This window comes from Anser brachyrhynchus, assembly GCF_964034855.1.
Source record: "Anser brachyrhynchus genome assembly, chromosome: 7".
In the NCBI taxonomy this organism is placed as follows: Eukaryota; Metazoa; Chordata; class Aves; order Anseriformes; family Anatidae; genus Anser; species Anser brachyrhynchus.
Genome location: NC_137701.1, coordinates 41,610,417 through 41,637,991, shown reverse-complemented (window position 1 = coordinate 41,637,991; position 27,575 = coordinate 41,610,417). Strand labels below are relative to the sequence as shown.

Genomic DNA, 27,575 nt, shown 5'->3' with positions numbered 1-27,575 from the left:
TGGTAGCTTACAGGGTCCTGCTGGCAAGCTACATCAGCCAGAAACAAACACCAAACCTTCATATTCGGCAGGATCCAGGCCTGTCACAATATTAGCTAAATAGTTTGAAGCTAACCTGCCTAACTTGGCACCTGGCCCCAGACCTCGCAAGAGATTTAAAAAAATCTGCAAAGTTATCAGTAAAACAGACAATCCGGGTTTCTTTCACTTATGACTTTCAGTTGACTTACAAACAGTGCACTAATACTCCGGGTTTAAAGGTACAAGTTGACATCTGACAACAATTAAGTAGTTCAAGCCACTGTGTCTCTCTCCACTAGTCTTACGGTAAGACTTCACGTTTTAATTTCACCTGGGATAAAATGGGGATCTCATTCTGTCTGCTCTGTGCCCAGTCAAGGTGGCTGAGGCCATAACAGTTCTAAGCAACCCAAAATAAGTAGCACACAAGAAAACCACACAGCTGTAGTTTTGTCGTGATAAAGGATTACTTACTTGGGGAGACACTGAATGCCCCCTACCAAGTAAATTTGCACATGTAAATCACCTTTCTATTTGAAGATAAAATCTACACATAAATCCTACACTGTGAAATGTCTGACACCCATGTGTTCCTTGATCTAGATGAAGAAGTGATCTCGACGTTAGCCAGGTGAAAGGCACAGTCGCTGAATCTCCTAGTACACACTGCTAGATAAAACAGGCAACACAGAAATAAAGTCAGCTGTTAGTGCTACATCATTCAGTGCTACGAGGTCCACTTCCAGTATACTAGACAAGACTAATTATATTGAGAACTAGCTCTGCTTGCAAGGAAAAGAAGAGCGGAAAGTTAATGTACACTTAAAACCAAAAAAAACAGTTTGTGTTTCTACATGAAGTTGTAACTCTTACAAATTTAACACATTACATCATGAGATACCACCACACCGAACTGTTTAACATCACAGAAAAACAAAAAAACCCACAGCACTAGGCAGGGAGTCTGAACTTTGAAGCATGCTAGCCTGTCCATCAGCAAGGTCCTTTGAAAGGCAAACTTAGCCACCCGTGCTACTGCAAATGCACCTGCTTATAAGAGATTGTTCAATTCATTAAAAATAAGAAAGCATTATATTTCAAACAGTGCTTATATCTGAGGGTATGCCATTGCTCCAGCTTGCATTATCTTGTTTCAAACAGAGCCTGAAAAAGTCCAAAAATCAAAGGCATGCGGAAAACCCAGCTACCTACAATAACATAAGGAAAGCGACATTGCGTCAGGCTAGAGGTTCATCTAGCACAATAATCCTGACTGAAAATGGCCTGCAGCAGAAAAAGGAACCAGAGAAGTAGCAGTTCCGTATCCCCAGGTTTCTCTCCCAGCCACCAACAATTATAAGATTCAGCTTAATTATGTGAACTTAATGGTAAAGCAGATAAAAAGTTCTGACTTGCAGTGCCTTTTTAAAAGCTGAGTTAAATGAAGGAAAATATTCCGAAGGCACACAGACTATTAGCTGTTTCCGAGCTTTTTTTTTCCATATTCTGAAGAATCTTCTTTTAAAACCTTTAAACAAACAAGTGCCAGATTCTTGCAATAAAAGATGCTGAAGAACAGCAGTTATTCATCTGTTGTCTGTGACCAAAACTTGACTCCGAAATACAGGCCAAGCAAGCTCATGTGTTTTGAGCTTCAATAGACTATACTATTCCATACAGATCTTCACCTGCTGCCTTATTTTCAGGAATTGAGAAGCCTGTTGACAAGTGGCAATATAAAAAGAGTGCATTAATAGAAGTGTTAATGAAATAAAAGTTGTAAAAAATAGAAAATTCAAGAAGATTATTTACTACATCTTTGCTCTCATTCTGTTCTAGGCTGTATAAATTGCCAGTGCAGAGGCTTCAGAGTTGGTAATTGATTGTTAATGATCGTTAGTAGAATGACATCGCACAGGTATCACAGCATTTATTCTTACTGGGGGAAAAAGCACATGCTACACTTTAATTTAGAATCACAGAATCATTAAGGCTGGAAAAGCCCTCCAAGATCGTCTGGTCCAACCATCCCCTTACCACCAATGTCACCCACTAAACCACGTCCCCAAGCACCACATCCAACCTTTCCTTAAACACCCTCAGGGATGGTGACGCCACCACCTCCCTGGGCAAGTTCTAGTATTAACAGACATTTTGCTGCCAAGACAAAAATCTCTAGCCTGGATACAATTCTGTGCAACAAGCAAATCATTTTGGTCAGCTACAGCCCATTTTTAAGTTAGGAGGAAGAACCTACGACAGCCTAGATGAGCTCCTGGGCAAGGAGCACAGAGCAGACAGAAGGTTCACGAAGTAGCGTATCACTCCTGCCTCCCTCCAGCACATTTAAGGTTGCCCATCTAAAGACTTGGAAGGGAGACTGACACGTCAAGGATTCTGAAAGAAAATCCTGAACAGGCAGGATGCTGTTTGCTACACAGACAACAATAATATGCTTTCAGCAAAATGCCTGCTTATTTCAGCGAACCTGGGGGGAAAAGCTTGTTTAGGATCATACAGAACCAATTATTAGCTCTAAGAAATGCAAGAAATACTGAAGAAATTACCCACCTAGCGTTAGTAGTTCTTGATTTGATAAGAAAATTCTGTACAAGTAAAAGAAAGTGTTCAGCTGCTGGATCCTAAGATGAAGTATTTCTGAACTGCTATTGTGATGACAAAATGCAGCTGAAAGAGCTGCTGTCATAAGTTTTCATATAGTGACATTTTTCCTAGAACGCGATCAATCTCAGCACATGCAAACTGCCATTCACAAGGAACAGATAACTTTTATTCCTCTAAAGGCACAGCGTCTGCATGGCAAGATACTTTGTTATCACAACACAACCATAACATAAGCTGGAGAACAATCAATACAGAAAGACGTTATTCAGTAAATACTGGGGGGAGGACGGGACGGGATACACAACGCTGAGATGCTGAGGACTTGCAGGCATTCGTAAAAGCAACCAAAACAGCAATCTAAAAACAACCTTCTACCCGACTACTGCAGAAATGCTTCCGGTGGTGACAGTATTTATTTGTATTGATGTATTCTGACATTAAAGCTGCACGTAAGTTAACTTGTCTACCAACCCGATCTTTTTCCATCAACCATTTTAATTTGTGAAGTACTAAGTAACCAACAAATGAGCTTTTATACAGATGATCTTATTTATTGGAACTGTTAAAATTTTAACATGTTAAAATAACATTATACCGATGCTATACATAAAACCTTACTGTCATTTTTTTTGTAACAAAAATTAGCTGGAGTATTAGCAGAGTGAAGTATTGTTTGCTGCTGTAATTTGATGTTTGTGCTGCTTTGAGATAAAGGGAAGACACGGGAAAAGTCTGGAAAAATGGCACTTTGGTCATCTTTGCTACCTAAAAACAGTTTTTAAAAATACTACATCTTCCTTCTCTATTTCAAATTTCACTCCTTCTGATATATATTAATAAATATTTACATTATAGGATATATCAGTGTACTTGTAATACAAGATAATAATATAGTGTAATTAACTATATTACTAAAACAGCTCAAATTTAAGTCAAGGATTTCTAAACCTAGTGAATTCTGCCTTTCCTAAAAGCAAGCAAGTTGCACTTTAAGACATCTTGTTTTACACCTATTACAATAAAGCAGAAATCAAAAATCTAGTCATGAATAGCAACAAATAAGTTTAATAAAAAGTGTTAACCTCCTGCGTTGCACGAATACGTTTCCAGACATCATCAGTGCAGGAAAAACTGACTGACGGACAGCATTTTTCGTGCTCCATTCTAAGCACACTGGATGGGCCAAAAATAAAACTCAGGAGCTCATGAGACAAATTGAAGTCCTGTATTCAGTCTGCCTTGCTAATTCGACACGTTAAGGTACTGGATACCTACTGGATTACTTTGACATGGTGAATTTTGTGTGTTCCTTAAAAATAACCTGTATGTTCCAGAACTACGTGAAAAAACTCTCTTAATACCAGAAGACTGATTATACCCGCCTGATCCAAAGAGCATCCCACAACAGGCAGTGTTCTCTACCAGAACTTTGGAACCTGTTTTAAAATTTCAAGTTTTTGAACCACAGTTAGTCCCCGTGGCACCGCTTACTGTTCCGGGGAGAATTCTAAACAATGACTTTTTTTTTTTTTTTAGTACCTTCTGGAAAAGAAGGTATTTAATTACAGTGAAATCTCACAAGTCTCAAGGTATGCTGTCGCCTTGATTTATACTAAGAAACAACAGCAAAACCCATGGAAACTTAATTTTGTTTCTTTGCTGGGTAGTCAAAACAGCATGGGGAAAATGGACACATCTCAGGTCTGAGCGCCAGCCTGAAATTTCTGGGTGCGAGGTTTCTCATCTTGTTTGAAGTATGAACATGCTCCCAAAGACAAGTGAATGTATTACACCAACCACCTCATGTGTCATTATTTTCTATTTCAGCTAAAAAGTAGCAATGATTATTTTCATTACATTACTTATCAGGGCAAAGCTTGATATGAAGGATATACAGCAGAAACAGACGGAAGCGTCTGCAAATTCTGCTAGTGTACCTTAGACTAAGGTTGTATCAAATAATACAGACCAACATCTGAGCATTATTACTGGAACACAAGCACCCTGGATGAAGGCATTTATTACAAAAAGACATGTTCTTGATATCTTCTCCTCCACTTATGACATTTATCTAACTTTGTGTTTTGGTTTGTAAACTCCGAGGAGCACGGAGTTCCTTCCAGCCCCTATAAGGGGGCATCCGTTTGGAGTTTATGCACTATGACAGTACAAGCGCAGTTTCCTTTTACAATACGCTATCATATTGAAACTGTTACCTTATTTCTTAATTAAAAACAAAATTGTCAGACTTTAAGAAAAACAAAGCAAAACTATTAAATCGTTAAGATCTGCCTCCATATTTATCTTTAGACTCGAATACAAGACTTGAGTAGGTATCTGCAAAAGATGATCAGTGAACAGCATCACGTGTATGTAATAAGTTTGCACACAGAGCTTGTTCAAAAGCGCTCAAAAATCACCTGGCATTACATACAGCATCTTGCTCTTATTCTTATGAATGATATGAAATACTTTCATTTTTAAGCATGCCACAATGACACTAAAGTCATTTACTTTAAATTATTTCAGAGACTGGTGATTTTTATTTTTTTTTTTAAAACTGGAGCTACTAAAAACCTGCCATTACAAAGAGATTTAATTCTAGGGGAATATATTGTGCCGAATTTCAGCATACTAGGTAGCATATACCAGCATTACCCTTGGAGGCACAGGAATAGATCCAGGAAGAATTATCTGGGAATTTATACCCTGCACTCACGCTGTAAGAGCAGCTGAAAGTTTCCGAAGGATAGATGGAAGAAAGCGTGGTGCCCGCCTGCTGACCCAGCTGTGCACACGCTGCGTCTCCACACTCAGCGCCATACACGAGCAGGCGTTGGTATGCTCTGCTCCACAGGAACAGGCTAACGGAAAGGATTACAAGCTTATTAGTTTTCACCAATCAGGTCTACCTTCATGACACACAAATACACGACTATTCGATTCGTGTTATACAATAACAAAACATACTGCCAATACAAGATGACGTAGACCATGTTTTCGGAATTGAAAAGATTTCCTTTAGGAATGCTAAGGAAGCACTCTCTGCTGCAACCTATTTTTTTTGGCAGGAAGAGGACAAATCAACAACAAACTGGAAAGTCTCCTGCTCCCATTATATTTCTAGCAGAGATGGCACAAGCAAACCACGTAAACAAATTCAGATGTGGATTAGATAATTTCTATTTGAATGCACGTAACGCAAATGCTTTTGAGTACATTTATATATACACTTTAAAAAGCAAATAAACTTTATATATACTTTAAGAAGTATAGCATAGGTGGTAGCCTAAGGCTTTCCAGACCACTCATGTCCCATAATGAAGCTTGGTTAAGACTGTACAGAGAGAAAAAGTTTTTTGCACTCAGAAGCAAACAGAAATGCAGAATTTTTCCAACAGCTCCTTCCCCGTTTTTTTACAGCTGATCATCACCCGAGAGAACAGCAATGTCTGGCACCACGCAATGCAGCTCCTCCCTTTCCTTGCTTGTTTCCCCAGATCTCTGCTACTTCTTACCTGCCGTACCTGGCACTGAAGGAGTTGTTCCTACCTTCCTGCCTTCAACCCCTTCATTGCCCTCCGGGACACTCTCCCCCTTGCTCCTACTGCCTCTGGAGACGGCTCCAGCTAAGCTCCGGACACTTTTGGACCTGACGGATGCTCTGCTGAGCCACCCAAGGTGAATTCTGTCCTGCTGCCAGCTGACACGAGTGCTCTTGGGACAAGTGAATCCCACCAGAGCTTTCCCACTCAGAGCTGTGATGCATCTCACTCTTAAGGGAAGAGGGACCTGGTGCTCTGAACTCCTATTTACAAATTCAACAAGCATTAAAGGCTGGCCAATTATACAACCTACACAGTATCTATGAAGCTTTTGCTTTGCAGATCCAATAGCTACAGGGCAAATTTTGTTCACTGCCCATAATTACTACCCCATGGTTGCATAAACAGTAAATACATTAAAAATCCCCCCATTGAGCTGTGATGCAGAGAACAAGTTTCAGCTTGTACTTCTTCAAAGGATTTACAACAGATTTCTTTCTTCCTTTAATAATGAATTAATCACAACCCCGATCAGAACGTTAGATTAGCTGTAATTTTGATGTAGGGTTCACGCAAAAAGAACAACCACACTAGCTCTCAGTTACGACACTTAGAGAACATGTCTTTTACAAGCACAGGAACCTGCTAAATGGGGGAAGGAGAAAGGAAGATTTAATTTCAGTTATTCCATGAAGAACAGATCAATCATTCTCAAAAAGTAATAACTCACGGTTTTATTCTTTGCGCTAAAATAACGTTACACCAATTTAAAAAGCCAATATACAGAAAGTTGGCTGGTCTTCACTTTCTAGTGCTATGCGAGTTTAAAAAAAATGGGGAGGAGGGAGGAAGATCCATGAGAGATGACCATGGAGACATTCTGGAGAAAAACAGCGATTTCTTTTCCTTTTGTAACTATAGTACTTTGAAATTTGAGTTGATAGGAAAGAGTATTTAGCTCTTCTGTTTGGAGGAAAGAAAGCAATAACAGGGAGAAAACACACATATATCAAAAGTGTGCCCAATTTAAAAAAAAAAATAAAATGTTAAAAAGCCTCCTTGTTCAAAAGTACTGAAGCGGTAAGAACAGATCTTCCCTCACATTTTAACTTTTCCCAAACCAGTATTGTCTTCATTTGCCTGTAAGAATGGGATGCAATGAAAAGGACTGGAAAGTTAAAGACAGCCGACAAATTCCCCACAGCCCGCTTCACCCAAAGCGCCTGTATTTACCGTTCCCTGCTAACTGCGGCAGGAGGGAAAGGCAAAGGCAGGCGGCGAACTGGCTGAACTGGTTCGGAGGTACAATCCTGCCTCCGCGAGAGGAGGCGCAGACAGGGCTCTCCAGGAAGCCGGGGCTGACTCAGGAGGCTGATCCCGCAGGGACGACAAGCCCGAGCCGCACGTCACCTGCCTGAACCCATGGCACACGCCCGAGGAGCGTCCTCCTGCGCTTCGGCGGCTTGGGAAGCTACCGAAACGCCGCGAGATGCCTTGAACTTTCACCTTAAGCCTCCCCTTGAAATGATCGTTCTGGGGCCTTCACTATTAAAGAAAAAACATCAATGGGCCGTGAAACCAAAGCGGTCCTTCCTTCTTCCTGCAACGCGCCTCTTGTCTTCCTTGGAGGGAAGGCGAGCGAGGTGCTAAGGCCAAGGACAGAAAGGGGCAGTGAGCAGGAAAGGAGCAAAGGTCTGGAAACTGAAGCCAGCTACAGAGATTTTAACTGACGAGAAGCTGCTATTTTCTTCTGTGCAGGCAGAAGCCCTGGGAAGGTCACCAGAGGCAGTTCTTGGCTGTCCTCACCCACCTCCTCCCTCCCTCTGCAAACTCGGTGTGAACAAGAATAAGCGGGTATTCTGCTGGAATAAAGGGGACACCGCAAGTTACCCAGTGAGCTACGCTGCACGTCGGGCCTCAGGACAGGCAGCCGGGAGCCAGGAGAGCTACCCGAGCCCAGAGAGCCGCCGACGGCCAGCGGCCACACTATGCTCAGCTGCGGTCACAGAGCTGCTCCGTCTCTGCCGGTACCTGGACTGCTTGCTGTCAGCAATATTTGGGATCAGGTCAGGAACTGCAGCAAGCAATATCTGCAAGCCATGCCTGCAAAACCTCCAATTCCAAGTCTGACTTCTTATTCCCATATAAGTAAAGCTGTGCTACCGCAATCCCCCTCCAGTTAGTAAACCTTAAATTGGGTCAGATAACTTTTGGAGGGACAGCGCATGTCAAATTCATAATGAGTTGCTACCTTACTTTCACCAGAGGAAAAATACCAGCCCAGAAACCAGACCAAAAATTCATGAAACTTCCAGAAGCTTGAGCCGCACCAGCACGAGTTACTTGCGGAGATGTGCGTGCGCTTTTTATACAAGGCACCAGAACAACTTTTCTGCAGTAACTCTTACAAGCTGCTTCCCATCAAGCGCCAGCAAATGAAGCTACTGTTCCCAGCTCACCAGTTAGCAGCTTGTCACCCCACGTTTCTGCACGTTCGTAGCACGTGGACACAACAACAGGCAGCCCTCGAGGAATGGGAGCGAACACACAGCCAGGCAAAGCAGGGTCCCGCCTCACGACAGCTACCTTGGCGCACTGCTCGCGGGGACTGCTCCGGCCAGCTGCTTCGCAAGGAACTACAGCAGCGCAGCTTCGCATACAGAGAAATTTCAACATAGTCACTGACTGGATTAAAAGCACTAAGAAAGTAAACGAGAGATGAAAGAAAGGCAAAATATGGCCAACAGCAGGTTCACAAGTATTTTTTTCCAAACCAGAATCAATAGCTGCGCTTGATTTTTAGGGGACTCTTCTACATCACATTACAATAACTGCATTCTGGTAATAAACCCAATCTTCGCCGTTTATGCTTACAACAACTCTGTTCTGCTCATTGAGATCTTTGAGCCAGTCAGTGCTTTCCTGCAGACAATAAAGAAAGAAAAAAATAACCAGAGAAACGCTTGCGGACATCGCTCATTTTCAGCACAGTTTCAACAGCCAAACTCAAACCAACCCAAGATTTGGACAGTACTCCCAGAGTACCATCTTTTGAAATTGCTTTAGCCTCCCACCTGTTATACATGTTAATAATCTACATGAAGCGAAGCAGAATTACATAAAGTTCTTCTTTATGCTTCCTGTTCTGTTAGTATGCAGAGTGTTTCTTCCACTGAGGTTTCCTCCACAATACATGCAGACCTCCTCTACCAAATACCTCACACAGCTTACTAATTACGGTTACTATTATTTTTGCAAAGCGCATGCTAGCATTCATTATCAAAGATAGCTTAAAGGGTGTTCTACATGATATTTTGCTAGCAAATGAAGCTGCTCGGAACAAAGTAATTTATCACTACACTTTCCTTGTTTATATCGTGTGACTGAATTCACCCATTCATTGTACAAGGACCCCGCACTGGTATTGTTAAAGGAAACACCGAGAAGTATGTTGTATCGTACATAACACAACCAGATTCTAACAGGAATTAGAATCATAGAGCATCGTGAGTTGGAACGGACCCACGAGGATCCCAGGTAGCATCGAGGTAGAATTACAGCGAATTTTACCAACGTGTGGCAGAACGCCCTCTGACAGAACTTGCTCCAGGCGCGTTTCATTGCGGATCCGCTGCTGCCGTTACCGGCATTTATCCTTAGCATCTAACCAGGTGGGAGTTACAACAAACGCGTCGCTTTTACACGAAAGGACCGTCGGCCGCTCTACCTACGCCGAAGCGCTGCCAGCAGCCTGCCTCAGCAGCGAGACGGCGCTCTGCAGGCCGCTCGAGCAGCAGGCGAAGCTCCCGCGCTGCCCCCGCCGCGCCGAGCGGCGCGGGCCCGGCCGCGCACCGGGCAGGGCGCCCCGCCCCCCCCCCCGCTCTGACTGACGGGGCAGAGCCGCGCAGCGGGTCCCCGCCGTGCCGCCGCCTCGGCGGGCCCGTGCTGGACCACGGCGCTCCGGCCCGCGGGGAAAACGCCACCGCGCCGCCTCTCCCGAGGGCGATTTACCGAAAGCGCCCCCGGCCAACAACGCGTTACTTTTACGGGCCCGGCCACACCTCGCCCTCCCGACGGCCGCCTCCCGGGGCGGTGACTCACGCCGATCGCCGCGCGCGAGGAGACCGAACCCGGCGGGTACAAAGGTCCGCGGGCCGCCGCGAGGAGCCGCTTCCCGAACCCAGACCCGGCGCTCGAGGCCCGCCCGCTGCGGCCCTCCGGGGCGGACGAGGGCTGCGCATCCAAACCGGGCCGGGGGGCGCCCGGAGGCGGGGGGGGGGGGAGGCGGAACCCGGGACCGCGGCGGCCGCCGCGGTCCCGGGTTCCGCCTCCCCCCCCCCCGCCTCCGGGCGCCCCCCGGCCCGGTGCGCGCTCACCTGCCCCGCGCTACCCCCCCCCCCCCCGCCGCCCCCGCGGCCTCCCGCCGGTTCCCCGCTCACCGCGCCGAAGGAGGAGGGGGCGGCGGGCGCGGGCGGCCCCGCGCGGCGCTGGCGGGCCCTACCCCGGGGTGCCCATGGCGGCGGCGGAGCGGCGGGGCCGTGCTGCTGCTGGTGGCGCCGGCGTCGCCGCCGCCGCCCGCTCCGCCTGGCCGCGCCCCGCCCCTCGGGTAGCGTCACGCCGCGCCCATTGGCCCCGCGCGGCGCACGGCGGCGTCCCATTGGCTGCCGCCGCGCGCTGAGCCCGCCAGTGGCGGCGGGAGCGGAGGTTGCCGTGGTTACCGATGCCGTGAGGCGGGCGCGGGAGCGAGGGGCGGGCCGGGCCGGGCCGGGAGCTGCCGGCGGGGGCTCGCTGAGGCCCGGGCCGCTGCCGGGCGGGGCGGGCGCGCACCCCCGCGGCCCCGTGCCGGTAAGTGCCCGCGCCCCGAGCGGCCGCAGCCCCCCGCTGCAAAATGGCCTCCGCCGTGGCCGCGGGGAGGAGGCGGCCTGCGGGGCCGGCTGCGGGTGGGCGGGGGGCGCCGCTGAGGGCCGGGAGCGGGGCGGCGGGCGGGGGCTGAGGGGCACGGCCGGGCACCGAGCGCCGGGGGCGGTCCCGGGGCGTTGCGGGGGCCGGAGGCCCCGGGCCGCCTCGCGTAGCGCGGCCCCAACGCCGGCGGGCGGCACGGCGGTGCCGCGGTAACGGCCGGCCCCGAGCGCTGCCGCCCGCTCCCAGCAGCCTGCCCCGCGCGGCGCTCCGTGCCGCCTTGCCTTAACCCCGCCCGGTGCTTGCCCAGCGCCCCGGGGGCTCCGCGTGCTCCCCGGTGGGCGGACGTGGGTTTGGGGCGCGATTCTCGGGCGGCTGCGCTGGTGTCCGGGGCCGGCCTGCTCAGCGCCCGCCCTGCAGAGGTGACAGGGGCCGCGCAGGGCTCCCGCACGAAACCAGCCCTGCCAGCCGGGGCAGCGCGCGTTCGCTGCGGGCTCTTCTGAACCCAGCTCCGTTCTCGGCTGCGGAGGGGGCGGGGTGCGCGCCATTTCGTGCTGCCACGGGGTGTAAGTCCGTGCAGGTGCTGCGTGTGGGGCAGTGCCCGCGGCCCCTCTTCGGGAGGGAGCCGCAGGTAAAAGGCAGGGGGACGGCCGCACGTGGGAAGTCAGGCCGAACTTAGAATTTCCCCTGGTTTCCCATTTGAAATGTAACCTGCTGTCCCTGGAAACTATGTAGGTGTTTGGTGTAACTCTTAATCCCTGTAATATTGGTTGTCGTTTGTGTGGGCTCGTGCTGCAGGTACTGCTACAGTATGGGCATGTGCCAAAGGGAAAACGCTTGGCATGTGTAAACAGAAGTCTTGATTCCCTGCTGCCCTGAAAAGCGTCGTTATTTGCATTGCGTTAAATGGATATAAAAAGTTACCAAGCCAGAATAGTCGCCTCCTTCTAGGAATGGGGAGCAGGAGTCCCAAGGAATAATAGGCAAAATGTAGTAGAACAAAGAATAACGAGGGTGAAATAAGGCAAGCGCTGAGAGGAAGGGTCAAAGCAGAGGGGTGAGCACGAGAACAGGAAATACAAAATGTGAGGTCAGAAGAAATGGACCTAGAATAAAGGGAGGAGAAAGCACAGAACCTGTGGGAGCAATGACTTACATTAGTTGTAAGGCTGCCTGTACCAGAGGTGTACTGGATTCATTAAATCATCTTCCAATCAGTCTAAACTGGTTTTAACCCATAATTTGGATGTTGCTACGTTGGCCTAGCTTCTGCACATAACAGCTTGTAGAAAACAAAGAAGCTTACTGGCCTCCCCTGGCAAACTGAGCCATTTCTGAGCATTATTGTGAATACGGAAGGCACAGTCCACTGGCAGGCTATGAAAGGTGGCGTAATGCCATCTCTTGGCCTTTCAGCTTCTGGGTGGCTCCAGGTGGACAGCTGCAACCATCAGCGTTATTCGGAACAGGCCGTTCCACGCGCCCTGCATCCCCGCAGAGCCAGTGCACTGCAAGCTCTCTCCGTGTTTGGGAGTCAGCGGCTAGGGCAAGATGGGAGGGAGCAAGAAATAATGGTAAGAATGAGAAAGTGATCTTGAGCCAGTTTGTTTTGGCATGATAGAAGTATGGAGAATTAAAAAATAATATCTTGAGGTCCTGTCAGATTTGCAAATACATTAAATGACTACCGGTGAAGAACAGCAATTTCATTCTAACTGGTATTAGTCATACAGTCATAGCTTTTCTTATTTGTTTTGGCACCCAGAGCAGCCAGTACATTATCTAACTTGGCTGCTGTGTACCACAGGTCATCAATTCCCACCCATTTATTACTGTCCCAAGCCCAGTAGGGACAAAATGTGTTGTGGAAAGGCAACCTGTTTCATCTTGCCAACACAAAGAGCTGCATAGTGTACTGATTCTTCTGATTTCCTATTCCATTAGCTAATAGTAGGCTTTATCAAATACTTGTTTAAACTCTTATATCAATTTTGGGATCAACAATAAACAAGTACTGTTTCTCTTTATTCATCTTCTTCAGGATGTGACTTGAAAGTAAGATATCTTTTTCTTTTCATTCTTAGTGTCATCTGGAAGGCACTGATTCCATTATGTTTGCAAATCTTATAAAGAGTCTAATGGCATCTTTTCCTTCTGAATCTTCCTTTTTTTTTTTCTGAGCCTTAAATCTGATCTCTTAAAAGGATTGTACTTGTTTTCCAGCTTTTTAGACATGCCGCTTAGTTAACGGGTATTTGCTGGTTATTTTGCTGCTTATGTGCTTCTTCAGTCTTCCAAGTCGTGAATATGTTTTTCTGCTTCATTTAATCTATCCCGAACTTAATCCAGCTTGGAGGTTTTTTTATTCTGCAGATGTTCAGTCCTTGCAGAAGCACTGTTGTGACAATCTTTAATTTTAGTGATTGTTTCACTGTTTGCAAGATTGCCTAGGTTTTCTCATTTGATGTAACCACACAGGAACTGTGTCTGTGGTTAAAGAGTGGGAACTGTTGACACAGAAGGCTTGCTCCTTACAAATGTGGGATTATAAACATAATATCGCTCACAAAAACAGTGTTGTCTTTGTCCTTTTTTTTTTTTTCTGGAACCTGTTTATCTGTAATCTCTTACAGATGCCGAAATTACAAAGGTTTGGAAGAAAATAACTGGAGGAGAGAGTAATGCTCATGGCAGGCTAACTGAACAAATGAGCAGCTGTTTAGCATTCACAAGGGAAATCATTTAGATGTGTGGGTTTTTCCCCCCATCATTAAAACCTACAATTTGATTTCAAAAGTTACTGCAAGCCATTGTGTTGATGTCACAGCAACTCAGTCAATCATGATACAATTGACTTTGGGTAATTTGTAAACTGTAATTTCATTTGGTTTAAAAAGCAGTAAATGTTCCCATGCTTTTTTGTTATTGAATTGTGGCAGCTAATAGAAGATGTATTTCTGAAGAAGTAGTGGAGTGACATTTTGCTGTTTCAGTGAGAGTTTTTACAAAAATACTGTTTCAGATGGTGGCATATAAAATTATTGCTCTACTGTCAGTAAAGATTTCACCCTTCCTGTTTAAAAATAATTTTTTAAAAACAGGGAAAACTGTTTGGAAGCTACCTGTTTATTTGCATTTCTACCTTTTTTATTTTCTTTCCTCTTTCATGGCTTTGCAGAATCTAGAATCAAATGTTCATACCTGATGCTTCAAAGTGCTCAGCACAATCACCAAGCTGCTGAGTGCACAGCCCCAGACTGCAGTCAGTCTGGCTGCAGTGGAAAGGGACAGTGCTACCCTGTCACGATACCTCTCCAGCTTTCCTTGTGCCAGCAGAGAAGATTGTGCAACTATGCAGTGAGCTAGCATACAAAATTGATCCAGTTTTCCCAGAAACGTCCCCACAACATAGATTTTTTTCTTCAATTTCCTGATCCAGCTCACTGTTCTTGCCTTTAATGCCCGCACTGCGCTATCTGCACGCGGCCATATGCAGAGGGAACGGGGACCTGCCCTTTGGTAGTGATGCGGGATCTTCTGCCCTGGGCACCTCTTTCAGCAAAAGTGAGGTTTGCGGAACGCCAGCTTGCTGGACCACAGTATAAACACAGTTGCCAAGTTGATTCAGGTTTAGGAAAAGTAACCTTTCCTCGGCAAGACGGAAGGCTCCTGTATGAACATAACCGACCCAGCTCGCAGCCCGGCGCTGTGGGTGGTTCTGATGGCACTGCGGGGGAGCAGCGCGCGGCAGTGGGCAGCGGGGAAGAAGTGCCCAGTGAAGGGGAGTCCTCACGTAAGCTTTGCTGCTGAAGCTAGCAACCTGGGGGATCGGGCTTCATCGCACGCGCACCTGGAAGTCGGGGCTGCTCGTGACGGAGCAGCAGCTCAGCCGCAGCCAACAGAAGATGTGGCCAGGGGGTGCAAAGAGAAGCTGGGGGGGGGCCTTGTAAAGGAAATGATTAGCAGCCACTCTGTTCTCTGCGTTTTCATGTCCTGAGCTTGTAAGTAATTTCTGTGGAAACTAGCAACCTATTTAAAAAAACAAACAACAACAACAAAAGGAAAAACAAAAAACCAACAGCTCTGGAGAGCTGAGTTACCAGTGTCTGCCCAAGGACAGGTGAAGGCCTGCGAAGATACTTTGCAGTTCCTGCTGACTGCAACGATTCTTAAGCTGCCCAGGATAGAACTAGGCTGTATTTGTGGCCTGGAAAAAGTGTTGAGAAATTTACCAAACTGTAATCTACTTTGTCAATCTAGGGATGCAGAACTTCAGGCAAATGTAGAGATCCTTATGAATAAAGGGGTAGCAAAAGATACATATGCAAAAAGATTTATTTTTATTTATGGACTCTACTTTTCCAAGGGTTGTAGATAAGAACCTTTCTGAAAAACATGTTTGTTTGTTTTTTTGTGTGATATCTGACAACATTATACATTAATATAAAGTGAGGGTGTGCCAAATGCTTCCCTGCACAAAACTCTGCAAAGTTGGCATAGCAGAAATGGCAGAAGCTGCGCAATGTGTTTCCGATCTTTCTGACAAAATAAGCTGCAGTGGCTTCTAAATCACATGGATTATCTGTCCCTCTGTCTTGCTGTCTCTTAGGCTGCAGACAAATCTACTTCTCTGACTTGAGCTATCCTAGTGTCAGGCAAAAATCTGCTAGGCTAGGTAAAGGTAAGGTGATGCCGTCTGTGGTGCCAGCGCTAACTTGCAAGGTCCTGCTTCCTCGCCCTCCTCCCCGCAGTGGCTCTTAGCCCTGTTTGTGTGTCTTCACCTTCAGCTTGGCTTGTGAAGCAGACTGTTAAACATGGAGAGGGCTGCTGCTGAACTGCTTGTGAGTATGACCATAAATGTGTGAATCATCACAGCTGAGAGAACTGTGGTTTCTGTTGGTGTACAAGAAAAAGTATCTCTGCCTAAGGAGGAGTGGGACTTAATCAAACACCATATGTTCTTGCTGTACCCTTATACTCGCTGTGTGAACGAAGCCAGTTGGCTTCTACCTGAAGTCATTTAAGAAATGTTTACACAGATTGGTCTGTCAGCAGAGCTGTGGGGAGGAAGACACCAGCAGTGGGTCCGTGAACTTTTCCGTATTTCTTTTTTTTGAATTAAAAATAGCAGTAACAAAGCTAGCATGAAAAGGGAGTAGGTGGAAATTCTTAAACTTAAAATACTCCACAAAAGGCAAGAGCAAAGACAGGAGCATGTGGCAAAAGGTGAGGACAACTTAAAATCACCTGTTTCATTCCGTAAAACAAAGAATTGGACTCCTGTTTCCTTCCCGATAATTTGGGCTTTAGGTAGTTAATGAAAATAAAACTGTTGTGACTCTGAAAATGGTATCTTTCTAACTGTTCGTTTTGCAGCACTGGAGCCAAAATTGCATCGGTGGTTTACCTGGTGATCAATGGGGCTGTGATTTAATCACAGTACTCCAGATACTTTGGACAGAATTTTTAAATCCAGTCGTCAGTAATTTTTTTCCTGAGTGAACTGATGATTTCTGCATACTTGGTGCTACTTCAGCTGTCTCCTGCTGAACTTCTGCTATTAGTTGGTGTTGATTTATTTTAATATCTGATGGCTTAGTAAATGTGACGGTACTTACAGGACATGCTGTTCTGCTACATTTGGTGTATGCTAGCTCTCTTAGAAATATGGTTTACTGCCTCTCGTGTAACTGTGTGGTATCAAGAGCATATAATGCTGATCCACATTTTACAAAACTCTTATTTTGGTGTGTTTAAGTTACGCATGCAGCTATGTGATCTTCCGGATCCAAACTAGAATGATTGTTCTCTTGCAGAGCAGTCTTTAAGAGAAGATCTAAGTGCATGGGAAGAAGAGTGGCACCAAGACTCTTATATGCAAATAAACAGATTTTTTTTTCTTGCGTAATTTGGAATGACCTGTATGGATAATGTGACTCTGTTTTGAAATATCTTTCAAATGGTGGAAATTGAAAACTTCAGTGTTTTCATACAGGTTCAGTTTGAAGTGCTGTGCCTTGCCTGGCTCTAGGAGCCAACTGTTGGAATGCGTTTTGCTAAGTTACCAAGGTGATTGTGATTAAAAAAAAGTATAAGAAATAAAGTTAAGTGTTCTAGTTGCATAAAAGCACAAAGGGTTTATTTTCTTTGTTTTAGCACTTAGAAGGCAGGTTAAACTTTGGACAAGGAACATCATTCCATTAGTGCTCTTAAGCGAAGAAATCCGAAGCAGGAAGGTTACTTTTTCTTTGAAGTTCTCTGTACTGTTTCACATCTTTGTTCATATGACTCAAATGTTTTCTGGCCTAAGACAAAAATAAGACTGTATCAGTTTCATGTGGGTGGCTGAAATGCTTGTTTCCAAAACTGATGGGTCTTAAGAGATAATGAAATCGCAATATTTTGTTTCACTGATTTGTCTCTTTATAGTGCCTCAAATGCTGCTTTGACTTTATTTTTCATTAATAGAAAAAAGGCGTCAGGCAGCGCCAAGACACTGTGTTGTAGTGCTGGGAGCGATGATGACAGTTTTCTATTGCAGTGTCTCTACTTCTGTTGTGCTAAATGAGTAATGCGGATTTACATGTTTCATGTGAAGAATGCCAGAGCTGCAGAGCTGTTCGCCGCGCCACTGCAAATACCCTACTTTCCAGCGCAGGTAGTGAATGAGCAGACATGCCTTGTGAGTCAGGTCAATCCTGCGGTACCTTTACTGTGCTGTCGATTCCTGAATAATGGAGAACCGTGTAGGCTACTGTTAGGGATAAACTCGCATCTTCCAATAAATCTTTAAATATGTTAAAGCACATGGTTTAATTTTTAACACCTTTGACGTTATGCGTGGAGGTAATCCACTTTCAATTAAGCTTTGAAACGGACAGGTGTGCTGTCTGCAGCTGGCTGACTTGGTGCACTTGGCCTGTATGTGTTAAACAACAAAGCAACATTGCAAAATGCCACCTGGCATGCTTGATTGCGAGCTGCCTGGCAGGCATACATGACTTCATTTCCTACCCTTCCTATGTCCCTTGTCAACTTTTAAAAATTTGACTTCCTCTTACATGATTGTTGTTGTCTCCTTCCCTCCCCCGGATCCCATGAAGCGTTCTTTAAGTTTATTTTATCTTGGATCTATTAAAATAGTCCAAGAAATAGTGTCGATATTCAAAAAACTGACAAACCAAGTGTTGTTTGTTTTTTTTTTTTGTCTTACAGTGTCACAGAGCTGCTTGCTTTAAATTTTAGTCAAACTGATCTTTCTTTTCTGCACTTTTTGACTTAATGGGGAAGCGATGAGATTATACCACAGGCAAGTATTAGAAGCGTACACTCCCAGAAGAGACACGGTCCTCTGCGTCAGTTTCATACAGATCCATAATGCTTTCCTTGGGGAAGGATGATTTGAATGATAGTCAAACTCCGTGACTTCTCTAGCGACTGTTTTGACACTGAATGATAAAAGTATTGTCCTGTGTGCTTTTTTTCTGGGGAAGGGATCGACAGCTGCAAGATCTTTAAGATTAAGACGTTGTGAATGGGTGCCGTTTTCAGGTAGTTAGTTCAACTAGCAGAAGAGAATGGGTCTGATTAAAGGATAAAGCTGGTTATTTTTGGTTTTTACTCCATCCTGTACAGTAAGAGTGATTCTCTGCCTCTTTTCCCTAACAGTAATTGGGATCAGAGAGTTCAAATACCTGCATGTTACCGTTCCTCACCTTTGAATGGAAACATGCAGAAGCCGAGCAATGTGGAGGTGTTTTTCTAGAATTTAAGAGATCACCAGACATTTGAAAGAGAGAGCACTGAAATTAAGGGACTTGTGTTTGTTTTTTTTTTCCTGAATTTGTAAGGAAACATCTGTCCTAGTCCATAACCGCAGTTCCCATCGACTCCCGAGGTTTTAAATGAAGTCAGCGGTTTGTTTCTGGGTCTTATTTTTAACTGTGTATGCTAACTGGTAATTGACTTGAAATACTAACACCTGTTGTTGCAAAGTGAAGCAGCCTTCATTCACACAAAATGTGTACCTATTAAAATGTTATTGATTATGCTGTTAAATTGTGTTTTGCGTCAAGTTGATATGGCTTCCTATTATTGACTGGTACATTTAATAACATGACTGATTTAAAACCCGCTTGAAATGTTTTGTTTTAAGTAGCATGTGCAGATCAGGAAATGCCAGCCCCACAATAATTTTGCTTTTCTGTTGATTAGCAGCACTTTAGCCGATAAGAAACATCGACATTCATGGTCTGAATCTGCAAAGACTTCTGTGTGTAAATGGCATGTTGAATCGAGGTGGTGAAGTCTCGGCTTCTTTAAAGTCAATGGTTAAATTCTCTGGGAGTATTCATGCTTGTGGAATTGGGACCTTAGCTGAGTATGAATCATCACGAATAGCAGCATGTGCAGGCTTTGCTTGCTCCAGAAGTGCTGACTAACATTTGTGGAGTTTAATTTCTATTTAAATGAAAGAGAGCAGGATCTTGTCTTAATGCTTGCTATTCCCATATTTTAAAATATGCTTAAGTCATGTACTTTAGGTACAAGCGAGTATTTGCATTACGATAAGAATGTGCTTAAGTTGTTCAGTTGAATTGGAGGCATAATCTCTCTCTTAGAGGACATATTCATATTCTCTTAGAGAGTTCTGAATTGTAGTGAAATACTAAATTATCAACCAGAACAGAAACGGAGCATTGGTAAACCCTGTGCTTTATGCTATTACTAAAAGCTTTAGTCATGGCTGGTTGTAGACATGGCTGATTTGGCAGGCTTGGGGAACAGTTTTCTGTGTACTGATGGCTTCTTTTCAATGTCTCTTTCATCTTTTGTACTTTTTGTTTCTAAGATGCATCAAGGCTTCCAGCCTAGAGGCTGTATTGAAGTTAGAACAAAGCCTGGAAGCAGGGCATCTGAATTCAAGCTTAGATGAACTTTTATAGCATTGAAGAGGTTTTTAGATGTATCTGCATTAAAGCAGAAATAAATGTAACTTGCACTGCTTTTATCATTTTCCTTGGTATATTTTCTAGTTACTGAAGATTAAATACAGGTTTAAACAGATCCTGCCCTTTCTGAAATAATTTTAATATATTCACTTCCAGTGTTTTAGTGGTCATAACATTGTATTTGTGATATCAGAAAATAATTTCTGTTGAAAGTCTGAGATCAAATACAACTGTATGACATCATTACAGAAGAGAGGAATAGATAGGTTGCAAGGGAATAAGCTCTTATTTAATCAAACAGTAAAATTACAGAAAAATCGCCAGCATTATGATTTTTTTTGTTTACTTTTTTTTTTTGCATAACTTCTGTTCCCTCAGACATACATTCCTTGTTTCTTCCCAAAGGAATGGAAGCCAATGCGAGTATGTGAAGTTTTGTTAAACAGAAACATCTCAGTAGAGAGAAGAGATATTGGCAATTGGTCTAAGGGATACATAAAACCGGAGGGGTAGCTATGCTGCTGCTAGGGTTACTAGTGTCCGTTGTTAGTTTTCAAAAAGGGCATAGTTCCTTTTCTTAGGAGAAGCTTGTCATCCGTGAGACACGTTGAGAACATAATCTGACCCGGCTGATGCTCGTGATTCCTGGCCAGTCCTTTCGCTTGCACCTCGACAGGGCGTAGCTCCACGTGCGCTTAGGGCAGCTCTCTGCTGTGCAGGAGGCAGAGCCCTGGCACAGCTGCCCCGGGGGGACGTGTAATCTCCCTTCCTGGAGATCTCTAAAAGCCACCTGGATGTGGTCCCAAGCACCCTGCTCTGGGTGCCCCTGCTTGTGCCTGGCCAGGTGGGCCCAGAGGTCCCTGCCGACGTCAGCCGTGGGTGATCCAGGCGGTGCTCGGGCACCTCAGCTGCTCTGCTTTCAGCCTGTCCTTGCGTGATCTTGAAAACAAATCTGCACTTGAACTTCATTGCATCTAAGGTATTTGGAGGCAAGCTTGCCCTTGACTGGAGGCTTTGGAGCACGTTGCAGATTACAGGCCGAGCAGAGGAAGGTGTTGGCTTGTGCCGACTGCTAGCTTGGGGTCGAGCTCGCGCCCGTCTGTGGTGCGGGAGCGCGGCGCCCTGGGCTGGCCAGCTCCGCGGGCGCCAGTGATGCGGTCACCGGACAGTGCCGCACAGCCACCCGGCCGTGTTCCCGGCAGGACACCGTTACGTGACACCTGCTTTCTGTGAAAGCATTCACAGTTTTGTAGGTACCCCTCAGGATCGGTTTGCTAGCACAGCATGCCTTACCTGTTTGGGTCAAAGCCTTATGGGCACTGCAGACCAAGTCAGTGCCTCCTAGTGCTGCTGCCCCCGGGGTACTTCTGGAGTTCTTCTTGTTCTGTTTCATCACCAACCCAGGGCAGAGCTGAGAAAGGCGACCCAGATGGACTTTTTTTTTTCTCTTTCGAATTTGAGTTATTGGATGAAGTGTTTTGCATTAAATACTCACAATATATTTCATTTTACTTTAGGGTATTTGGTGTGAGCAGTAGGCAGTACTCCAAAACATTCAGAGAAAACATTATCCCTTAATGTGTGTGGATATGTGGGAATCCTTATGGCTCGGCGCTTAGGAGGCGCTTCAGAAAAGGCATTAGAAATCTAAGTTTCCTTCCTCCTTTCTGCCTTTTTATCCCTCACCACTGGGATGCAATGTTTAAAGGAAGGGAAACTTCTTTTCTCGTTTGTGAGTGGTACCCAAATTTCCTTGTAGCTCTGTTCTGAACAACAGCTAAGTGGTAAGGTGTCAACCTTATTGAATCTTTTCTTAATTTTTCTGGTCACAGATAGTAAATAGATTAACCAAGTTCCTGGATAGCGTTCTTGATCCAAGCTGCATTTTATGTATGTTAATAATCCGGTTGATGAAAAAGCCCACAGAGACAAACCTATTCCCAAAATGAAAATGCATTCTGAGTATTCAAGCAAGAAAGCTTGCAGGAAAGTGAAGTTACTCTTGTTTAAAGAAGTACTAATTATTGAGTAACTCTACTTTAGAAAACAAGCATGTGAATTAGTTATTTTGTCATAATCTGTGAAGGTGAAGATTTTTAAGTCACTGAATTCTTACTGAAATTGAGACTTTTACTCTTTAAATTCTTTAGATTGCCTCTTTTTTCATATACCTGTTTTTCAGACAAAATATAAGGAATACTTTTACTCATTAGCTCTAACTCTTTATTTCTGTTCAAGCAGCTGCAAACCTCTAAAATTAATCACTTTCACCATGAAATGTAAAGTATGGGTAATCTGTGATGTTTATCAGTGCAAAAGTTGAACTGAAACTTATAGGAGACTTGCAGGGTAGAGGTGGATGGAGCAAGCACCCTGAGAATTAACCCACAGATATGAAATACATTTGTTATCTTTAAACCTACAAATAATTCAGTGTTGGTAAAGCTGTTATTATGATGAAAATATACCAAGCCTTACTCTGAATTGATTTCCGTTCCCTTTTAAACACAGAGTCTAACTAGACAAAATACTAACAGATCTCAGAATTTCATGAAGACGTTCTGGTAGAGGAAACTACTCTTTTAAGGTTAAAAAATTAAAAAAAAAAAAAAAAAACTGATTGTCACCTCAAGTGCAAAGGGAGAAGCGTGCTTAACAGCAATGTCAGATGTGCTGAAACACAAAATCCAGTAGCACTTGTTAAAAAGCAAAATGTCCCCTCGAATACTTGCATTGCTTTTGTGAACTAGAGTGGGAATGCAGGGGAAGTAGGAAACGTTTCTGCTACATGTGATTGTCCATGGCTTATGCTTGTAAGAATGAAAAATGGAAGTAGATTTTGTTCTCTGGAATTGCTGAATCACAGTTCTTTTCACTTGGCTGTGGCGATGGAGATCAGCAGGGATTTCCTCGGACTACTGATGCGACACGACACCGACACCGCATGCTGTAAGAATGCTGCCTGATAGCAGCTTGCCCATATCAATAGAAAGTAGCATCAGTAATACTGATGATTGCAGACAGTAAAACTGCTGACAGAGGCTTAAATGCTCTTTATAAGGACTAACCTTGTGAAAAGAGCCAAGTAAGGGAATCCCTTGGGGTCGGTTGTTTGTTTGGTACCGCTGTACTTGTATATAGCACTGAGTTCCCTCTCTAACTTAAGCATTGGATGCCGAGGACTGCAAGAGCTAGCAGGCAAAGAAAAGCTGTCTTGCTTTGTTACAAATCTTTGTTACAAATCTTTCATTTTGATGTTGTAAGGAACTTCGATGTCTTAGTCTATAGTTAAAACTATCCCCTGCTGTGTTTCCCTTTGTAGATACATTTTGCTGCTTTCAATTTGAGGGATTCTGGCAACTTGGCCAAAGCTGCTGCTGTGACTGGGCTGTTACAAATCTAAAAAGTCAGAACGGTTCCACAAAGCACCTGCAGACAATCTGTTTCAGGTCTAATGCAGATTTATTTCTGTTTGCAGAATCTCTGAATATGGTATCCTTGCTGATACCTCTGCTTAAGGAAATCGACACTGCCATGTCAATATTAGCCACAGCATGCCAAATCTCTGAAGAGAACTTGCTGTTCTTTTAAACGTTGCCGTTGTTTTAAACAGCTTGCCATTGTTTCAAAATCATGCTGCTGATCTGTGGAGGTCAAGTGGCTCTGCCCGACCATGGTCATACTCCTACAGAATCCTTGCGTTGGTACTCACTACTCACCCTTGTTTTCTTGGTTTTATGCAAATGTAGTGTCCATCTGATGGTATTAGAAGAGACATGGGACAGTTATTCCTCGCTGTTATGCCAGTATCAATATACGTAGGGTTATAGTAATATCAAGGCACTGTTGAGTATTAGTATCCTCATGAATGAGGCTAGGAACTGTGATGACCTATGATCTTGCTGAGAGAGAAGCATATGAAAGTCTGTCTTAGACTGGTCAATCAAAGCAGGAGTACCAGGTTTAAAATAAAGAATTTCAGTATATCTTGATGCTTTTCCTTTTTTTCTAAAGTCAGGTATGTGGTTAATTTCTTCTTCAAAGGAACAGTAAAATTAAGCAAAGAAAAACTGTTTTTGTTTCGTGATTGACACTGAAAGCCTTAAAAAGATGAGTAAAAAAACTTCAGGTTTTCTTATACATCTTGTAACTATTGAGCTCTTATTATTGTTTTAAGTTTTCCTGTTCAGCTTTAGCAGCCATAAATTCAGTGGAAGATTGTGTGTCACATAACTGCTGGAGTTTACAGAAAATGCTGAGTATTACAGAATTTCACAATAAATTATGCCAGGGTTTCACTTTTTTTTTTTTTTTTTTTTTTTTAAATTAGGTCCCCCTGTTCCATCTTAAAAATTACAAAACTTCATGAAGATGATGATGATGTCTACTTGCTCCTCCTCTCAGGAAGAAAATATTGGAGGCTGGAAATCTAAGGAATTATGTTTAATTTAGTACTTCCATTGTCATAATATACAGATTTGTAAACAACCGCAATGGAAATGATTTTCTTGAAAAGCCTTTTTGAATTGATCTGCCTATAGCTTAAAGATCTGTGTGTTAGTGGTTGAGCATTTCTTGTTCCAGTTATATTTCTTCCAAGAATTAAAGATGAACCTGTGCATAGTTGGCCTTTGTAAGGAGCAGCAGAACAATATATTTGTTTAGAGAGTAAGGAAGCAACATTTAAACTGTCTTTGGCATCTTGAAACCAGAAGGTGCAACTCCCATGTTACTGTGTTCTTTATATCTTTACCTTGAGGATTTACAGACAGCGCAAATGTGATTTTTTTAAAAATCAATTCCAACGTATGTACATATGCAGAAGCATATACGCAGATAGAGAATTATATGTAGATAAGTTGGTGTAGAGATAAAAAATTATCATGACAAATAGGCCAACAAAGTTGCTTCTGCTATGGAGAACTACCTCGTTTGTCTGGATGAATTTGGCAGTGTTACATTGTTACAAGTTAAAACCAAATAATTGCTTTAAGGAGGGAAAATCAGATCAAAAAAACGCATGTGCCAACTCATTTTATTTGCTTTCTTTTTTCATTGAGGAGTGTGTAGACTTTGGGGTAGGACTGTAAATTTATTTGCAGTTGACTACTGATTGTAAAGGACACATTAATCTTTCAAAAGGGGAGCAAACTCCCAAATGTATTTTCATATTTACTTACTTTTAACTGTCTTTAATTCCAGCCTCTGTGATCAGATGACTTTGCGTGTAGCTTCTGACCAGCTGATACCATCGCTTTCTTTCAGAACAAATTTAAAAAGGTTCCGTTGTTGTTGATGAATGGTCACTCTTGGGTGAAGACAGGTGGCATTAGACTGATGATTTTGGTTTAGTGCAAGGGATAGTGTTCAATAACATTGAAGAATTTGAATCAAGAAGCATTGAGAAATGTCACACTTCATCAGTGAGTTCATTATTTTCTACTTGGAGTGGTCAGTGAATATTCAATGTACAGAACCTGGCGGTCATGATTTTTCTTTGCTTTTTAACTTGCATTGTTAACTAAACATGTACAGATCAAACATCAAACACTGGCTTTGAGCCACTGGAATGACAGACTGTTTCAGCTACACTTTACCATTTTCTTGCAGTAATAATGGAACTTCCTTCAAAGAAACTTGTCCATCTAGATCAGATTTCTACACTTTAGCTGTTTTTGATGATCCTGCAATGCAGAATGCTGTCAGGAGGAAATACAGCTCGCAGGAACATACGATACTATCTTTGGTTGCAGTCTTGCAGTTTGGCTTGACTGAAACCAATTGCTTTTTGTCAGTCGTTCTCTTTCAGTTGCTTCTGCTGCTGTTCTTCCCCTTTTTCGTGATGCATTGGGCCATCCTTGGGATTTGTATGGATAAGCAGGTTCAACTCATTAGAACAGCAGAAAAATAACTCCACAAAACACAAATGAACAGAGTTTGCACGTCAGCTATTTGCCATGTTGCTACTTGCTGTGGGACTAGACAAATGCCAAAGCTGTGCCTAAGTGGATGGAGCTCTGTGCCTAGGAAACGTGGGTAAGGTCGGGCTGGGAATGAGAGAGGGCCTGCGGGGGGACCGGTCAAACGCGACTCCCCTTCTGGCGTTCCTCCGCTGTTGGCGCAGTTCTGTGGAAACACCTTGTGGCCACCTATTGTGTGCATGTATTCTTTGTAAGACCTGTGATGGTGCTCTTGTGTGTCTAAGTGAAAGTATGTTTTTCAGACATTAAGGTTGTTTTGTTTTTTAACTTCGTTGTAGATCTTATTACACCTTAAATGTCAGGTTTATCCCAAGATGCTGTGGATACGTGATACACGCTGCCTGTCATGGCTGCTCGTGAGGAATTAAGCCCTTGTTGAAGAAACAGCTGGCTTGGGTTGCCAAGTGCTAATGGAGAGACTTTTAAAGGGAGTATACAGGGATCCACATATAAACCAAAGTATGTAACTATAACAAGAGAGATCTCTTCAGGCTTAACTTCTAAAAATCAAAGAACAGCTAAAAAAACTTACCTTACATTTGGGCGAATATGATAGTTACATTGTGAATAGCACAAGGGAAATTGACCTCCTATGTGACAGCATTGCAGATTCATCAAAGAAATAATAATTCGTTTTCCTTTTATCAGCTGCTAAACAATGTAAGAGATTTTTTTTTAGTACAAAAAAGTGAAATCTTCCTTAAAATGAAAGGTGAACTTATAGAATTTCCGTCCAGTCACATTTTCAGCAAGATATCTTCTCTCCTCGGCAAAACTATGCATATTCATTGTATATGTATGTTTAGATTGCATTCACAGTGTTGGTATTCTCAAAATATCTGTTTGCTTCTCAACAGATATAAAAAAAATAAAAACTAAAATGTGTGAACCGGACCATGGAACATTGTTTACACCTCAAAGGATTAGTGATGTAGGTATGTATGTGATCGTGTTCAAATGTAATTATTTTGGATTGCTAGAATAAAACTATTTCTGAAATATTTTGTGCAATTAATTGTTGCATATGGAAGCTGCAGTAGTATTTTGATGTTTAACACAAAAAATCTTTCCATAATTAAACATCAACTTTAGGATCATTTTGTCAAGCTTTCTGCAGGTACGTGGCAAATGAGAATCCTTAGGAGAGACTTGAAGGAGGATCATGAGATAGCTTTGCAGGACTTACCTTAGCATTTTATATGGGATCCTTCTGCAAAACCATTTATTAGACATACTGCTTCCAGACACTACATGCTTACTAGTGAATGGAGAAAGAACAAAAAACAAAAACAAACAAACAAAAAAAACCTAATATCTAATGGCAAGTTTCACTGTTAAAGGTACCTAAAAAGAGATGGAAAGAAAAGTCTCATTCTTTGTCCCCATAAGCATCCTAGCTTACATGATATATTACTGGGGATATGTATGCTTACAGTGCTTGGGCAAATGTTCAAGTATTTTTGTTGACCAATATAATTGTATCTTAGGCTTTAGCCAATTTTTGTTACAGAATATAGTGAAAAGATATTTTGAAATCATATCTACCTAAGCTT

At 43.6% G+C, this 27,575-nt stretch overlaps 2 protein-coding genes across 28 annotated transcripts in view; one reads left to right on the top strand and one right to left on the bottom strand.

Moving 5' to 3' along the window:
* PKP4 (plakophilin 4) overlaps positions 1 to 10,793 on the bottom strand; it is a 94,796-nt gene extending 84,003 nt beyond the window's left edge. For 3 of the 17 annotated variants that reach the window (XM_080600025.1, XM_080600026.1, XM_080600030.1), the window contains exon 1: positions 10,693 to 10,716. The gene's annotated coding sequence lies outside the window, so the exon portion shown is untranslated. Of the gene's footprint in view, positions 1 to 10,630 lie in introns of all 17 variants that reach the window. The other 14 variants (XM_080600015.1, XM_080600017.1, XM_080600027.1 and 11 more) reach the window with 11 other exon arrangements.
* Positions 10,794 to 10,887: 94 nt separating this feature from the next.
* Positions 10,888 to 27,575, top strand: part of CCDC148 (coiled-coil domain containing 148) — a 68,275-nt gene continuing 51,587 nt past the window's right edge. For 6 of the 11 annotated variants that reach the window (XM_080600047.1, XM_080600046.1, XM_080600051.1 and 3 more), the window contains exons 1-4: positions 10,888 to 11,036; positions 24,372 to 26,077; positions 26,301 to 26,481; positions 26,880 to 26,957. In XM_080600047.1, coding sequence (XP_080456173.1) covers positions 26,433 to 26,481; positions 26,880 to 26,957 — 127 coding nt within the window. In that variant the 5' untranslated portion in view covers positions 10,888 to 11,036; positions 24,372 to 26,077; positions 26,301 to 26,432. Of the gene's footprint in view, positions 11,037 to 11,661; positions 11,822 to 12,506; positions 12,665 to 24,371; positions 26,078 to 26,300; positions 26,482 to 26,879; positions 26,958 to 27,575 lie in introns of those variants that run through there. The other 5 variants (XM_080600049.1, XM_080600048.1, XM_080600050.1 and 2 more) reach the window with 3 other exon arrangements.